Source organism: Anser brachyrhynchus (genome assembly GCF_964034855.1).
Source record: "Anser brachyrhynchus genome assembly, chromosome: 2".
Lineage (NCBI taxonomy): Eukaryota > Metazoa > Chordata > Aves > Anseriformes > Anatidae > Anser > Anser brachyrhynchus.
In genome coordinates this window covers 107,900,386-107,917,359 of record NC_137695.1, presented here as the reverse complement: position 1 = coordinate 107,917,359, position 16,974 = coordinate 107,900,386, and the positions used below count along the sequence as shown (strand labels likewise).

At 35.3% G+C, this 16,974-nt stretch overlaps 1 protein-coding gene across 21 annotated transcripts in view; it reads left to right on the top strand.

Moving 5' to 3' along the window:
- The window catches only part of PTPRM (protein tyrosine phosphatase receptor type M), a 477,900-nt gene that overhangs the window by 406,533 nt on the left and 54,393 nt on the right, over positions 1 to 16,974 (top strand). For all 21 annotated transcript variants that reach the window (XM_080579375.1, XM_080579374.1, XM_080579372.1 and 18 more), the window contains 2 exons: positions 10,294 to 10,381; positions 15,727 to 15,803. In XM_080579375.1, coding sequence (XP_080435501.1) covers positions 10,294 to 10,381; positions 15,727 to 15,803 — 165 coding nt within the window. The remainder of the gene's footprint in view (positions 1 to 10,293; positions 10,382 to 15,726; positions 15,804 to 16,974) is intronic.

Below are 16,974 nucleotides of genomic sequence, written 5' to 3'. Positions count from 1 at the left end.
ACACAGAAAATCTTTTTCTTTAGAACAAGGAAAATGATGGACTAAAAGTCGAACTTAGAGGAAGGAAAAAGTATCTTTGTATTTGATAGCAGAGTGTATTTGCAAACAAGCAAAGCAGACACCAAGGCACCAAAGTTTCCTGTGAAGATCAAAAAATGTAATGAACCAGCACAATGAAGTGCTATAATTTTTTTGAAAGGGCAATGCAAATAGACCCTTATTATTTATTTTAGCCTAGCCTAGTAGTCTTATTTCCCTTGAAAAGTGTTATCTTATCCACTGGGAAAAACAAAAGTTTGTGTTCCATCTGTGCACACCAGTGTACTTGGACTTTTATCTTGTAGCTTATGAGGATATAAGGGTTGCCCCTTAGCAGAATTAAAACCTTATTATGTGAGCTTTGTTTCTTTCTTATCTTTTGTCCAAACTATATGAACTGGAGTGGCCTAGATACACTCATGAAAACCCTCGAGGCTCACTTAGTGAGCAGACTCTGAGGGGTGCTTTATCACTTCTGAAAGGTTAGATCAGCTGTGTGTACATTACAGCTTGGCTAAAGATAGGAGGGGTTTTGTTCACTTTTCAAATTCAACATTGATTTGCTTTTGTTTCCTTGCCCCACATGCTGTTTTCTGTTACATTAGGGAATTTTATTACATTCAAGGCTTTTCCAAATTGTGTGGTTCTAAATCAGAAACAGCATGTCTATACAGAGGATTTTTAAATGTTGCCAGGTTTTCTTTGCTTGGGTCAGTTGATAATTTAAAGAGTCAGGCATTTCTTGTGAATTCTGAGCTCGGCTCAGCTGCCTCAATTACAGTGACTTATTCAGATAAAAACAGGAAAAAAATACTACTGGTTTTGCTATAAATGTGTCATAAGTCACCTTTCTTATCATTGTTATGTGTCCACCAGTTCAATGTTGATCACCTTTTATTAGAAATAGTATTCAACAAGTGGATGTCAGAAGTACGCAGGTATTAAAAAAATAGTACCTACTCAAATAATATAGTTACTCAAAGAGTAGTGTCCTGGCCTACAGTGTTGATCAGGTCCTTTTGCCATGAAAAGTAAGTATTTCCCCTTAATCCAGAGAGAGTTCCTTGGAATCCTTAAGCCTTATTTTATTCATTACATAGAATATGTAGGCAATAAGTAGAGTAAGTCTTATTAATCACTACATAAAACATGAGTGAACACAAAGTTATGACTACTACAGAAAGCCTACTACTTCAACTAAATGCATATTATTTTCGTTTGATGACTAAAAATACTTTCACATCCTTTCCTCTTCTTCTTCCTCTTCCCACTTCTTCTCCATCTCCTTCTTTTTATCTTCATCCTTTTCTTTCTCTTTGTACTTTTCCTTTTTTTTTCTTTTTTGGTGTTTTAAACCAATTGCAAACTCTTCTTTTTACTATAGGAAGGAAAAAAAAGCAGTAGTTCATGCTTATTTTTTTTCATAACACGTTGTATCTTATGTTCTGCTTTAATAGCATTTCATTAGCTCTTTGAAACTGTTCCCTGGGGCAATCTTTTATTATTTGTAAAGTAAATCAAACATCACAATGATAATTTTTATGAGGAAAATGCCAGAATATTTAAATCTTCAATTAATTTTTTGAATTAAAACTTGAAGCACTCAGAAAGATCCAAAACAGTATTCTCAAAGCTCTATGGCACCTAAAAGCTCTTTCTAGAATCCACATGCTTGCTCACATTTCCATGTTTAACAGAGAAAATCAAGGAGTGCTGTACTTCTGAGTTCCGAGCAGTGTTGTGGGAGGAACATTTTGCTTGGCATAAAGGTACTTGGAAAAGAGTTTCTTGATTAAAAATTGGAAGTAAAAACCAAGCAGCGTTACAAAGAATTCATCAAAAATACACTTTTCTAAATTCTAATAGAGAATTGATGCACAGGAGTATAGACAGCCTTATTTAAATGCAAGTAACTCTAAACAGAGGGAAAAGAAATTTGATTAAACTGCAAGTTTGGCAGCAACTCTTCAAAGCACCAGGTAATAGCTACTTCTCTATTAGTAGAGATAAGGTATCCTTTAATGGAGGAAAGCGGGGTAACTTTTCGAAGAAGACATCAAAAGAGAGAAGTAGTAGTAGTAGTAGTAGTAGTAGTAGTAGTAGTAGTAGTAGTTTCATTAACCTCCCTGAATTAAGTCATAGTTAGATGCCTGCATTAGCACAGAGTTGATGTTTCAGCCTTCATCCATTATCTTAAGATACTTCTCTTTTTTGGCCTCATTCATCGTAGTGATCAGGCTGAATACTTTCTTTTTGTCCCAGTCATTTGAGGCATTCATGTTACCCTTCCAAAGGTGATATAAAAAGTTTAGAATTTGTCATAAAACCCTTATCCACACATTCAGTGCACTCTGTAACCTTGACTCCTGCCACTTTCTGTGTAAATACCTGCATCTTGGTAAACAGGAATTCTCATTAAGAAATAAAATAACTCCGTGCCATCTTTTAGTCATGTAATGTGCAAGTGACACGTGTAATTGTATCCTTTTGAACAACATAGAGAGCAGGGAAGGAGATAGAAAAGTTAGTGAATAATGAAGCAGATAATTTTGTTCACAAAAGGGTGGATAGTGCCTTTGTGGTGATCAATGTTCTCTCTGTATTTTCCCAGAAGAGGTTTCCTATCAAAGCACAGAAGTAGTTGGTATTCAGTGGAGCATACATAGGTTCACTTTATTGTTTTACAGACGTTACAGTCATGAATGTTGCTCAAGTTCACTGTCTTCTTGAAAATGTACAAGGTATGATAGTTGTGTACAAAACTTTTAATTACATGATGTTTAAAAAAAGCGGGGTAGTAATAGGGAAATTTACTGATAAAAAAGACGTGTTGTACATAAAAACTATTAAATTCACTGAAGCAAGAATTGCATTTTCACGAGAGGAAATAAGCACTTCTTGAGACCAACTTTAACTTTTTTACAGATAAGTTAAAAATAATATATCCTGCACATGAGATACAGTGCAAGTGTGCATATTTTACCCAGAGGGTCCTTTCTATAAAAAAAAAGGATCATAAAATCCCATCAACATAGGATATTTTTCCGCTGGAGATAAATCAGGAAGATTAATGAGGTTAAGTTATTGCTATCTGGTATGCCAGGGAATAAGCTCTAAATTAGAATTTTAATTGTATGTTCTATTGCAGTCCTTCTACTAATTCGCATTTCACCATATTTCTAAAATCTTTCCATATAGGGAAGTCTTAAAGAATTTTAAAGGAATGAAAGTAATGGAGTTTTTAAAACTTAAGTAGGTAGAATAGAAATGGTTCGGAAAGCATATAGAATCTAGGTTATCTATCAAATTTTTAGATGAATCCACAAAATCTTTAAATATTTATATTCCTGCTCTTTAATTGTGCAAGTGAACTTCAGGTGTAGCAGTGTTAGATATGAAATTACATTGATAGATCTCATAAATAATTTGGTTTTAAAATTGGAAGGAAGGTAATTCGACATTTGCTTTTACACTATTGTTGTTGTTTGAGACCAAATGACAGTGTGGAGACAAAATGGACTTAGATACCAAAGCACTTCAATCACAGATACGTCCAATTTTACAAATTACATGACTTCCCTGTTCTGCAGGAGAGAGGACGCAGTCCAATAGAGAAGTCGGGTGGGTCTGCATGGTCGTTGCAGCCCTGCCATGCACCCTACTGCAGCATCTTGCAGAAGGCGCCTCCCTTGTCCTCTGGGTCCTTGCCCCGAGACATCCTGGCCAATGTCAGATATAGGACCAGACAGAGAATACCCAGTTATTAATTATCTTGTTCAAATATACTTGATGCCTGAAAACTAGCCGTCACCACGGCTGACACTCATGATCTGCAGTTCCTGAAGGTGTTCGACAGCTTCATGGCTTCCCCAGTGATGGGGGGTCACTTGCATTTAAGTTACCTTTCTACTCTTATAACTCAGCTACTGTCTTATCCTGTAGCATTAACTAAAATTCATATACATTTGCTAATGCGATAATCAGCTAGGGCTAGCTCATGCTAACAGCCACAAGTATATCTATGTTATTAAAAACAGTATGCCAAAACAGTTTAATCATTTTAATATGTTTTCATTATGCAGCTACAGCTTAACTAGACTGGCCAGCTTTCAAGGGAGTACCACAGCCTGTGACTTCAAAAATACAAATGTGCTAGAAAATACACTAATTGAAAGCATCTTGCCTCTGAAAAATGAGCACACCAATACAGCTTGTACCATATTTTGTCTTACCACATGGTTTTGTTCCTGTTTTTTAAAATCTGAATTGGTAAATCATTCTGCAATTGGAGGAGGAGGTGACAGTTCCCCTTCCATTTCCTCAGCATTTAATGTAGGCAATGACTATGATGTTTAGTGCCTCAGAAGACCAGATAGTCTTTTGCTTTTCTACTCTTTCTCTCAGGTGTTCTGTAAGCTAACCTAAATGCACCCAAGGAGGAAAAGACTGTTTCCTGCTTCAGGCAACTCTTTATGCAGGCATTTATGCATCTGTTAATTCATGAATGTTTTTGTTTGTTAGTTTTGGTTTTGGTTTTTGGTTTTTGGTTTTTTATTATTTTGTTTTGTTTTGTTTGTGTTTTTTTTTTAATTTGTTTTTGTTTGTTTGGTTGATTGGTTTTTTTCACATTAGTTTAAGAAGTCCTAACAACATAAAGGAGCAGCAATCAGGGATAATACCAGAGAGTCGCTGCTGTTAGGATAATAATTGTGTATCTGCTTTAGGACTGGTTTGCACCTTTAATATCACACCCAGAAAATGTTGTGTACACTATCAGCCTAATTTTTCCAGAAAATTCCTAGCAGAACGAGTCTAGGAGATAACACCAATATATTCTATTTGCGGCATTCTTTATTGTTTTTTTTGTTTTTATTTCTTCCATGTTCCGACCTAGGTTACAGTAACACACTGATAAATGCTTTATAAACGCTGAAGGCAATTTACATTGATTAGATAGATTTTTACATTGGCTCCTGCAACAGACAGTTTTCAAGGGCAGGCATAGTAAAATGTTTTTTAAAATTCCATTATTTGAAAACTGGACATAATTCTCAGTGATTGAAGCTGACAGAGGAGGAGAATCTGATAGTGAATATATTCTCTGGTGACATGCTGTCATCCACAAATTCTTTCAGTGACCAAAGCAATGATTGAAGTATGAAGAGCTGCTTGCATACAGTGAGTTGCCATCAGTGAAATCATTTACCACTGCTCACAAACACTTGGGGTGATCTATTACCTGCAGGTGATGCATTTTCAATGATAAAATCTTCTCTCAAAGTGACTAGAAGATTAAAAATGTTATTCCATAGCTTGGACCTCTCTGCAGTTTTCTTTAATGTAATAATCCCATGACTCTTCCTTCTCAGTTCCTTAATAATCCGAATTCTCAGTTATCATCAAAATGAGTATAATGATTTCACTTTCTTGTTTCAAAATCCATTTGACATTTTTAAGTAACAAGAACATCCTCATGTGCCAGATATTTTGCAGGTTCCAAATGAGAGTTCAGATAATGAAAAAACAATGAACTGACAGATGTACAGACCTTACAAATGTTGCACCGTTCATTAAATGAGCCTGAAGATCTTTGTCCTCCAAACATTCATGGAACTGCTTATAATACAGGGTGTATTTATTAGGGTTTGTAAATACAAAGAAGAGCCTAACACAACAATAGGATCTTAACTCAGAGTGTAATGATTGCATTTTCTCCATCTGTAATCTCCACATATAAACTGGGCACAGCAGCAGTAAAGGGTGATATATATTTGGGTAAAACTAGTAATGTGTCTTCACTATCCAATTCAGGGCATTTTAGGGATCTAATTTAGATGCGACTCTAAGGACCTATAGTAGAAATGTGAGTTTCTTACATAGCTAATTCAGTTTAGACAAGGACCTCCATTAGTTGCCTGTTCTGGCCTAAATTAGCGTGCGTAACTCAGCATGTAGCTTGAAAAAAAAACCACCAGAGACATTTAAAACTTAATAGGTCAAATTACTCAATTTGTTAAAGTACATCTCAATCTGATCACCTAGAAATAGAAATGGAAAAATGGACAGTAGCAGTAGAGAAACATAGGGTCATTCAGGACAATCAAACACCATACTGACAGCATAAGAAGTCATACCTTTAAAAACAAATCCGCAGATCAGACTTAAGATTGTTACACAGGGATGTATACATTTCTTTGTACTTGTGAATAATATGCTTATTTATTAAGTAGGCAGAGTAAGAGTTTCGATGTCCTTAATTTCTCATTTCTTTGCTGGTGATTTTGTAAATGACATTGTAGGAGACTACACCGTTGTCACCTAGCAACTATGAAGTATTTTTTTGAAAAAGTTGTCTTGGCTTTGGATTAATAATAAAAATAGTAATTGCACTCAACATTTTACATTTATAGACCTTAAAATGCTTACAAAGATACATTATTTTTATTATCCTTAATTTGAAGCATAAAAAACTAGGATGGAAAGCGCGGTGCGAGAAATGACAATCATCAGAGCCACAAATTGTATTTTGAAGATCTCACCCATATTCCAGACTCTTCAAACTGTACTTTTATATAGGTCCCTTTTAATATTTTCTGGTCTTATGAATTTTAAATGAGAAAAGGGAATCATTTTTAAAAATCGGTGTTTGCAATGATTATCTTCCCCTCTTATTTGAGATATTGCAGTTATTTTCTAGTCTGAGGGTCACAGTGAATTAGCCCTTGGCAAATATTTAATTTTTAATGGAAACCGCTGCAGCATTGAGTTAAAGCAAGTAAAAACTTCACATTCATCCTAAGATGATCCTGCTGCTGCATCATTGACCAGTTCTCAAGTTGCATGTACTGCAGTTCTGTATATTTTGGTTGTTTTCAGAAACAGTGTTTTATCTTGATTATTGAAATAATTTCTAATAACAGAATGACAGTAGTCATTGCATACTGAAATGCTTGCTACAACAACAGCTGGTTTGAAAAGTATTTCATCTTTCAAGTACATCACAGGGGCTGGGTAGCCAAGGCTTTGTGTGATTTGAGTTAAAGAAATATATATTTTAAATCATTTGAGAAATGTCCTACACACATTTTCAGTTGTCCATTGCCCTTGCCAGACATTTGGTGGAATGAAGCTAGTTGGGAACGTATTTCTTCCTAATATTGCACATTTTTAAGAAACTTTAAGGGATGAATTAGAATGAATAGCCACTAAGATAATGTGTGGGCTGCTGTGCAGCAGTGTCCCCAGAGAGTGATATGTCAGGAAAGACATTAAAAAAATTCTGCAATGAAACACATATTTCTCACAAGTAAGGAAAGATCTTGACAGATCATCTGTTACAAGGTATCTGCTCTGTTCTTTACTTCTGGGACAAATGGGATTTCTCCTTGTAATTCATTGTGGATTATCGTTCTGTTGCAGTTTGTGTAACAGTAGCACATGGGGAATTTAGGAAATGACACTCCAGCTGTCTTTTACAATAACTGTTTCTTTTTATGCTTTCCCACTGTAATACCTCTCCTTTCAAATTATCCTTTCTGTACACTTCCCACTGAAATACCTGTGTGTATCCCAAAAAGAATTTTTAAAAATGGATCTACTTAAAGTCTATTTTCCCTATGTGACAGATTTTATTTCAGCCACTAATTTATTGATTTATATAGATATATACACACACATACATCTGGAGTTATTTTTCTATAATACACGTTCAATAAAGAAAGTGAAGTCAATATATAGGAGCTGGAAATGTAAATCTGCCTCTGAGTTTTCATTACTGTGTAAGATGTGATACAGATGTATTCTAAAGAACAAAATTATCTACATTGCAGATAAATTATCAGGAGATATTTTATCTGTAGGGCTCATTAAGCCCTATAGATTGTTTTCTGAAGTTCCAAACAGGTGGGATAAATTGAACCAATACATTTGCAGATGAGAAACAGATGAACTGCCCAAACCAGTACATTTCCTATCATATATCTTCCCTGAATTTAACACCATACAAAAGTTTCCTCATTGTCTCTAGAGATTTAATCTAATCGATTGGTTTAAAGCAATTTTTTGAAAGTTCATTAGTGGGACATGGAGAAGGGGAAAGTCCCTGGGAGTATATTTGGGCCCTCCATGTTTCAAGGTGTAGACTTGGAAGCTGTAGCAGTAGGACTTTTCCTCTGTAACAACACATGTAACGCTTAGTGAGTTAAACCCAAAACCACTTGCTGGCCTGTGTCTTATGGATCCATTCTGTGAACTAGCCTCTAGGAGAGGGACTGTAAGAAAACTAGGATTTTCTGCATTTTAGCTGCCTGAAAGGCAAAATCCTGAATAAGGTAGCTGGCCAAGGTCTAGATAGGATGAACGATTAGCTTGTTTGTTCTGCCTTTGGAGCTCTGTTGCTGAACATTTGCATTTCTATTTTGCCTTAACTGTGTTAATTGCTCATCTTCCAGTGTTGTCTGAAAGTAAGTATGAACTTTGCAAGAAATTGCGACATTGGTCATTGTCTTTGCCCATGGAGAGCAATTCCTTGTTCAGTGTGCCCTGACCTGTTGCAAAAGTATTTTCCATCTAGCTTGAGTTGAGGGTGCTCTGAGGTTGAAGGGCTTGCTTAAGACACTGTTGGCCAATAAATAATCAGATAATCACTGACATTTTTGGCAAACAGCAACGAAGTTGTAAATCATCTAAAGATTTGCAGGGTTCCACTTCTCTGTCCTGGCAGGTAACTGCATTTCTCAGAGCTATACCCAATAGTGATGTCCCATGGTTAAGAAGAAACTTACTAATAATAGTGGGTTTTAGTCATTTCAATTTGTAAACCTTTAAATTCGTTCTAAGGAAGTGCAGAGAGATGTAGGGCAAACCAATTGAAGCCATTTGGCAAGGTTTCTGTTTTTCTCAAGTTATTCTTTACAAATATTTTAAAAGCAATCCTTGTATTCCCAGGAGTTTTCAACTCATAAGTTGGAAATGACCACTCTAGTGAACATATTAAAAGAAAACTTACTTTAGACATCAAATGCCCCCATGTTCTGTTGACTTCAGCAAGAGATCAAGGGTTTATTTTGACTTTCATTCTTTTTACTAATGGTATCTCTGGGATTTGAGCAACAATGCATTTTAAGTATGAGGGCAAAAGACACTGATACTCTATTCACAGACATTATTTTAAACCACTCAGAAAGTGCTGAGGTCTTGTGAGAGGCACAAGCTTCTGTACATTTTTCCCTGTTTAGCTTGAGAGTTAGCTGTTTCTGACTTCTGATACTGAAAAAGTAAATCATGTGCATTCTTGTTCCTCTTGAATCAAAGATGAAATGTTACTGATCATTCCAGTGGAAATACCAAAACATGAGTTAAGGTCTGCCATTGTCCTGGTAGAATTCCACTGGTTCATTTGGCAAGTAAATATTTTTACCCCAGAATGAATGTTTCAATATGAAAGGATAAAATGCATCTACATTAAACGACTTACAAATGCAGTGCATAAATTAAGAAATTGTGCAAATGCTGTATGTCACAGGCTTGCTTACTGCCCCTTTGCTAGCTTCTGTGTTTTATGTAAATGTAAATACATATTTTGAGCACCTTCAACTTTCTCATTTTTATTGAATTTGTTAACTGTAGCACAAAGGTTGTGTGAATATGAGATAGATTATATCTTTCACAAAATCATATTTTTATTCTCTGACAAAAAAATCATCTTGCTGGTATAAATTGTGTTTGTAGAAAAGACACACACATGATAGTTGAATCCAACTTTTTAAAAATATGTTTAGATGCATGAAGTATCTGCCAAGAAGTAACCAAAAATTGTGGATATGATGAAAAATAAAATCTGTTTGTACAGTGTGTAATTGTGCACTCAAATACTGGAGCAACTCCAGTACTGATGATGGAGCTATTTCAGCTTCAGCTGTGTGTATAAGAGAACTACACAAAGAATCTGGATAGCACAAGTGAAGGACTGTTAGTGTTGCAAGCACGCAACTTTGGAAAAGTCCACTAGCATTTCACATGCAAATAATTCTTCTTGCTGTTACACAAATAATCTCTTGGCAAATTTTAGATAACATTTGGAGCTATACGTAAAAACCATTTAAATAGGAGAACTGTATTTTTGCTCAATGAAAGAATCAGTTAAATGACACTTCAACAACACTTGGGAGTACTGTTTGCCCTTCTCCTTGGTTTATCCATAAGGCAACTGTCGCTGCATGCATTTCTTAATGTTACTTTCCTTCCTTTTTTTAGAGTTTCTTTGAAGGACAGTCTGCACCGTGGGATTCAGCTAAGAAAGATGAGAACAGAATGAAAAATAGATACGGGAATATCATTGCATGTAAGTGTTGACAACATAATTGTGCACCGTGTTAACTTCCTTTCAGAACTGGATGAGAATGGCCACCAGCCTCTTGCTCACATCAGGCTTATATTGCTTTTCCCTAATTAAGAACATAAAAGTGAGGGAAGAAGTTATATTTTTTTGAGGAAACTGTCAGATTTAATGCATTTTCTCCGCTAGCCTCCTGTATACCTCCCATCCTGTGATCTACATTTGGCTAATAGAGAATGACATCTTTAACCAATGCTCAACTCTGACAGCTCCCAGACTGCTCCTGGCAGCTTAGTGGAAGAGTACGCATGGTCTCATGGGTTGATCTCTTGACATTGGATGTTTGGATGATCGGATGGTTCTGAATGTTGTAGGAATGGACAATACTGCTGCTTAAGTGTTCCTTGATAACAGAGACAGCCATCCTGACTTACCTTCTTAATGCTAGATGGAATCTAAGGAAAAAAACAGGGTATGTTTGTTTTATTTGAAACTAAGTTTGATGAAGATTCAGTATGCTGATAATCAAATAACTTTAGAGGATGAGAGTGTGCTTTGGCGAGTGACCCCTAAATCTAGCATTATGCGATTGCAAAACACTGTGTCAAGAGATGCTGTAAATGAACACCAAGGCAGAAAATACAATGCTACTTACTGAAAAATAAATAAATAAATGAAATCTTCTAGGGAAATGTGAATATCATGATGGGCTGTAGCATATGTAAAGGTGTTTACTCTTCATGGTTTACTAGGCATGGTTTTGGTTTCTATGCAATCAAACTTTAGTGTAACTAACTTGTAATTTTGAGAGGATATAGCAATACATTAGATGGCTATCCTCACTTAAGTAAAAATACTGAAGGCATAAAAAAGAATATCGAAGAGCATTCTCCAGCTTTATGTTTACTCTTCCTTTGTGAACTTTTTATTTCCAGTCCAAGCCTGTGAACAATAGGTCTTCTCTCTTAGTCAGTGTTTAGCTTTGTCAGTCCCCTCTTTAATGTCACATAATACATTGCCTTTTGCTTTGACTCCCTCTGGCTGAAGTAAACACAAGACTGATAGTGCTATATGTCTGAGGAAAGGAAGTGATGAGTAGCAAAGGGAAAACAAGTAAAAGATATTAGATACACAAATCAATGGCAATTACAAGTAATACTGAAGGCTCTCTGAGAGGGCAAATGTTACTGTGATCATTTGGATCTCAATTTACTTTTAATGTCATCAGTATTTAGCAAAGGGAAAGAGTTAAATGGAATTATCAGTAACATTTCCTATTTATGTGTCTATAATACAAATACAAAATTAAAATTAATTAGAGTAAAGGGCAGTATCTTAAAAGAGAGGCTGAAACTGTCCACAGTTTGTCATCTGTTAAATAGATGTATGTAAATGAAGTAGTTAACTGTCTAATTACTTTGTGTAGTTTTCTGCTGATAAATGATTGCTTGGCTTAGAGTCTAAGAGTACAGTTTTAGCAGTCCACTTTTGAAAATTCATCCCAGATAGTTGTTTAAAGTATTGGCTTTAGCTTTTAAAGCATTTTACTAAATTGCCTTTTTATGCTGTGTTTAAAGAATTAAAAATACAGATAGTTTAGATGCCACAGATTATGGGTATATGATTATAGTGAAATGTATATTTTTTTCTGTAAAGAGTTTAATGTAGCTTTTTCTGTCCATTTATCCTCTTTGTTTAAATTTTCCCCAAGATACTGTTGTTACATTATTGCTTGTAGTCATTATTGTTCTCTGAGGGAACTAAAACAAAAGCACCAAGCTACCAGCAATGCATGAACTTGTCAAAATGGCAACATGCTTTACATTACCCAAGTGATGTGCATTTAATTGGCTACAAGCATGCCCTACCTACTGTATGAAAGTAGCTACAACTTGTGAGCCTCTGTTCAACAAGCTGAATCATGCCCACAGTCCAGTCCCCTACACAAAACATATTCCTCCTTTATTGAACACAAAAGGCTTTGTGTTTTCTTATTAACAACTAAAAAAATGGCATGAATCTGCTAAATGAATCTCTTTTTACTCAAGAAAAAATTTGTGTCCATGTAGGGTTATGCATGGATTTTGGTAAAATCTATTTTTTTTATTCCTCTGGAGAGATCTGGAGGTAATTTCAGGATGGAAGGGGTTATGTATTTATTTTTACCTAACTCAACATTGACTAAATGAGAAGAGGATATTGATCACAGCTTTTAAAAGCAGCTAAAGATTTTAGCTGAGACATTTCTGAAAGGCTTGATTTGCAAAGAATCAGCAAGGCACTTCCCAAGAAAGTGTCATTGGCTAGGCATGCTAATCAACTGGCTACTCAAGGGGCTTGTTAGAGTTCACAGTCTGCAGACTGGCATACACATGTTGTAGGTAACGTGACGGAAGCAAGATTAAAATGTGCATATTCATTATCTATTATCGCCTTCTATAAAGACAAATGAATTCTAACATAACTCATTTCGAAAGCTTAAGTGATCAGTGCAAAATTAAATTTGATAGAGGGTAACAAAATAACAGTGGAAAAGAGAGTATTTAAAAGCTACAAAAATGTTAAAGAGCAAGCTAAAGTATAAAGGAACAAAATAACCTAAAAATCTACACAATTAACATAGAGGCCATTTAAAATCATTGTACATGTTTGAAGAATATCTGGCTTTGTTACTTCTTACGCTTACTAAGACATAAGCTTACCTGACATAAGCATGGGCATACACACAGAAAGAATTTCTTGTTGTTGACTAAAGAATTTTTTTCAGGTTAAAAAGTGTTGCCATGCACCAAGGAATTAACTGGAGTTTTCAAAGCAATAAAAAAGGGAGTCACTCCAGCTCCACTGCAAGCGAAAGGGTATTGAACCGTCCATTATTTGAAGAATTCCCAGAAACTTAAGTGAGAATGCAGGATGTATGTGAAGAAAAAAAAGGGCAAAAAGGTTATATGAAGATACAGTTATGAAGTAACTTACTTTGTTTTGCAAAATCTGAAGCAAAAATAATTGCAAGGAAAGAATAGAGTAAATAATAGAAGTAATAAAGTAATAATAATAATAATAAAGGATAGTGCTGAGTATTACTCAGTGGTATAAATCAGTCTAAAAGAAATAACAGGAAGTTGTCGTTTTTAAGAAGTTACTCAATGGGAAATTTAAGCTTGGTTTGCCCAATATGGAATTCATTGATACACAAGTCATTAAAGACAGGATTTAGTTGTCTAAACATAGCAGTGCCATTTCAGGTGACCTAGGACATCTGTGCAGGACCAAAAATGTGACACAGTTCCCACAAGAGATTAGTGCCATTCCATATCCTGGGCTGTGTAAAATGCCATGAGTGCTTGTGTTTGGACAATTAAATCTGACCCTAAGTACTCCAAGAAATATAAAAGTGGAGATATTTACTAGCCTGAGTTGTCCTGGTAAGAATGCTTTTAAGGAAATGATGCATGAAATGATGAAAATATGGATGAGCAATGAATCCAATCTAGGTTAACTTCTGGAGTCTGTTGACTTCAATAGAAGTTGGATCAGGTCCCAAAACCATAAAAACAGCAGCCATGTCAGAAGATTAGAAAGTTCCTAATGTAGTATCTTTCTTAAGTAAGATGGGCTTTTAGAATTAAGGACCTGTGAGCTGAACCTCTGTTCTGAAGAAACTGATAAATAGCTTAATTAAGCAGAGAATAGCACAGCACTTGAATAAGAGTAGCTTGATAAGGTCAGGCAGCCATGGGTTATGTAATGGAGGATCACATCTCTATAAATTTTTTGTCTTTGAAAACTGAATAAAAAGGCTGAAAAGGATGACCTGATGAACTTAATTGATCTGAATATCCCAACGTCTTTGGAAAAACTCATTCTCAAAGACTGTTGGCTGAAATAATCACAACAAACTAGCAATATACTAGGTGTGTAGAATCTAGAGCTGCAAAGCTGCAAAAAATATATATTTACTGTATTTGGTTTACAGCTATGTATGCCCTTGCTCTCTCCCTGGGGAATCCCACGGAAGCAGACTAGGCTCTGAGATCTGTAGTCAGTGAGACTTAGATCATAAAAGAGGTTGAAGTCAAGAATTTTCCTCTTCCTTTCCTACTCATCCATTTGAAAATCTTTCGACTTGTAATTCTGAAACAATGTTATTCTAAGAACCACTTGCCCTCTCCTTCCTCCTCCAGAACATGGGCAAATATTATGCTACTTCTGAAAAACAAATTGTTTTTTAAAACTCCTTCTTGTTCTTTCATTCATTTTTTTATTGTTTTGGATTTTTTTGAGGTTGAAAAAAAATAGCTATTGAGAACACGGGTGGCAAGTTTCTCTTGTGCTCTATGCTTATTTCCTTTACAAGAAAATAATGACAATCAATAAGGTCTGTAGTCAGTTGTAAGTCAGCTAAAAAGTGCCATTCAAAAACAATAATATATAGGTATCTAATTAGCAGGAGGAACTTGTAAATAAAGCAGCAGTAAAGAAACTATTTTCTATGTCTCCATCCTTGAGATCATTGACATCATGCCCTTAAATTTCTTTAAAGTATTGTTTTATCAACAACTTGTGTGGTATTCTAGAGAAGCCATTGTGCTTGGTCACTTTTGAACCAAGAGAAGCATGTTCCAAATTCTCAGAGAAGAAAAAGCCCTACCAGCATACTGAGAAGCTTTTATGAGGTGGATGTAGCCTCTAGCACTTCTTAATCACCGCTGCGGCATCATAAAGTAAATGAGGCAGCTGACAAGAAATAAATTCATGCCCTGGTGTTTTGGACTGGAATTTGGAAATTAGAGTTGGAAGTGTTTGCTAACAGGTAGGATTCCTGGACAGATACAGATGGCCACCATGGAGCAAAATTCAGTGACAAAGTCATTATCTGACTGCTTGTTTTTCATCATTACTTTATTTTGCTTTCTCCCTTACTGTAAACATAATGAGTTTTTTCTAGAAGCTGTGAGGTAGCATTATGTCGTGTAGAATGACTCCAGCTTATTTTGAGTACTGGCAGAAACATTTCCAACTGAGTAAAACTTAGACAACTTAATGTTAATTATTTTGCTGACAAAAGGTTTGGGGGTTTATTAAGGCAAAATATAATAATAATAATTGCAAAGGATTGCAAATTAGAAATATTTAAGGCATTCAAATTGAACATCAGAGGTAATTTGGAAAGCCTCATGAATGACCAAAATGAAGATTCATTGTCTATACAATTTTTTCATGGCCAACAAAACAATCATGAAGTTGGCAATAATGAGATTTTAGTTTGACTTTAAAGTAAGATTTTGATGTCATATTCATTACTGAATGTCTTTAATTGCTTTTTTTTCTCTCCCTTGTTCCTGTTTCAGATGACCATTCTCGAGTGAGATTGCAGCCCATTGAAGGCGAAACAAGCTCTGATTACATCAATGGAAATTATATTGATGTGCGTATACTGATGTAGTCAACAAACTAGGCATTGTGTTCAAAGAGTCAGCTCTTATTATTCTCGCATTATTCATAATTTCTATTAGTAGATATCACAGCTAATATCAGCTGCTAAACATTGTCGGAAAGTGCTCTCTTTGAAAGCTAGGTGTTCACAAAAAGAAAAAAAAAGGCCTCAAAGGTTTTGTCAATAGGCAAATGAAAGGAGCTATTTCCTCAATCTGCCAATAGACTGAAATCTTGCCAGCAACACTGTATGGCTACTTTGCCTGCTGGTGCTTATCTGGGCTAACAAAATGTTATTTTCACTTCCTGTCAACAACTTGGCATCATTCCACATTTAAAAGAAAGCTGTTTGCATATTAATGTGACAAAACTCTGTAATGCCTAATGCAGGGATTTGCAATCTCTTGTCATCTCTGCACTTTTAAGTTGCCTTCAAAGTATATTCTGCAGCTGTTAACCAGTACTTCTAATGCAAGCAAGACATTTCATTAAATTTGTAGGCTGTTTAATTATTGAAGGTGGCTTCTTTGTTCATTCTGCATCGTGTTAACTTAATGTTTTACATTAGAATAAATTCTTTAAGAGACAAGGTGTTTTTGGTTGAAAGAATGAACTCAAAAGTAGCATTGAAAATCATCAGAAAGTCAATACTGTCTAAAGTCAGAAATCTATGGTTAGCAAAGATAATTATTATTCACATGGAATGCTAGATGTTTGGGTAAGTGTTGCTTCATAAGAAACAGTGTCTGCTAAAGATTTCTTGTTCAGCAGTGACATCTTTAAAAAATGGTGTCATGGTTCACAGTTAAATTTAGTCACCAGTATGAAACGGGAATGTAAGAGATGTTTTTCGGAATACCAGAGGAACTTGAGCTGTACAAGAAAGTAGGTTTACTTCAGTTTTAGCAATCTGAAGGTGTAAGTCTGAGGATAACTTCTTCAATTGATGTTTGTTAGTACGCTCAGGAACCATTAAGTGAAACTTAGATTTCTGCTCAGCCCCTTTTTATATGAAAGAATAATACATCCACCAGAAGCTAAAGGCAGATATGGAGATGCATTTAGTAAGACATCTCACTAAAATCTGAAGGGAGTAATCTCTGTCATAAAAAGAGAGTTTACATTGAAGATCTACATTTGAATTAACTTTCAAACTTTCTTCA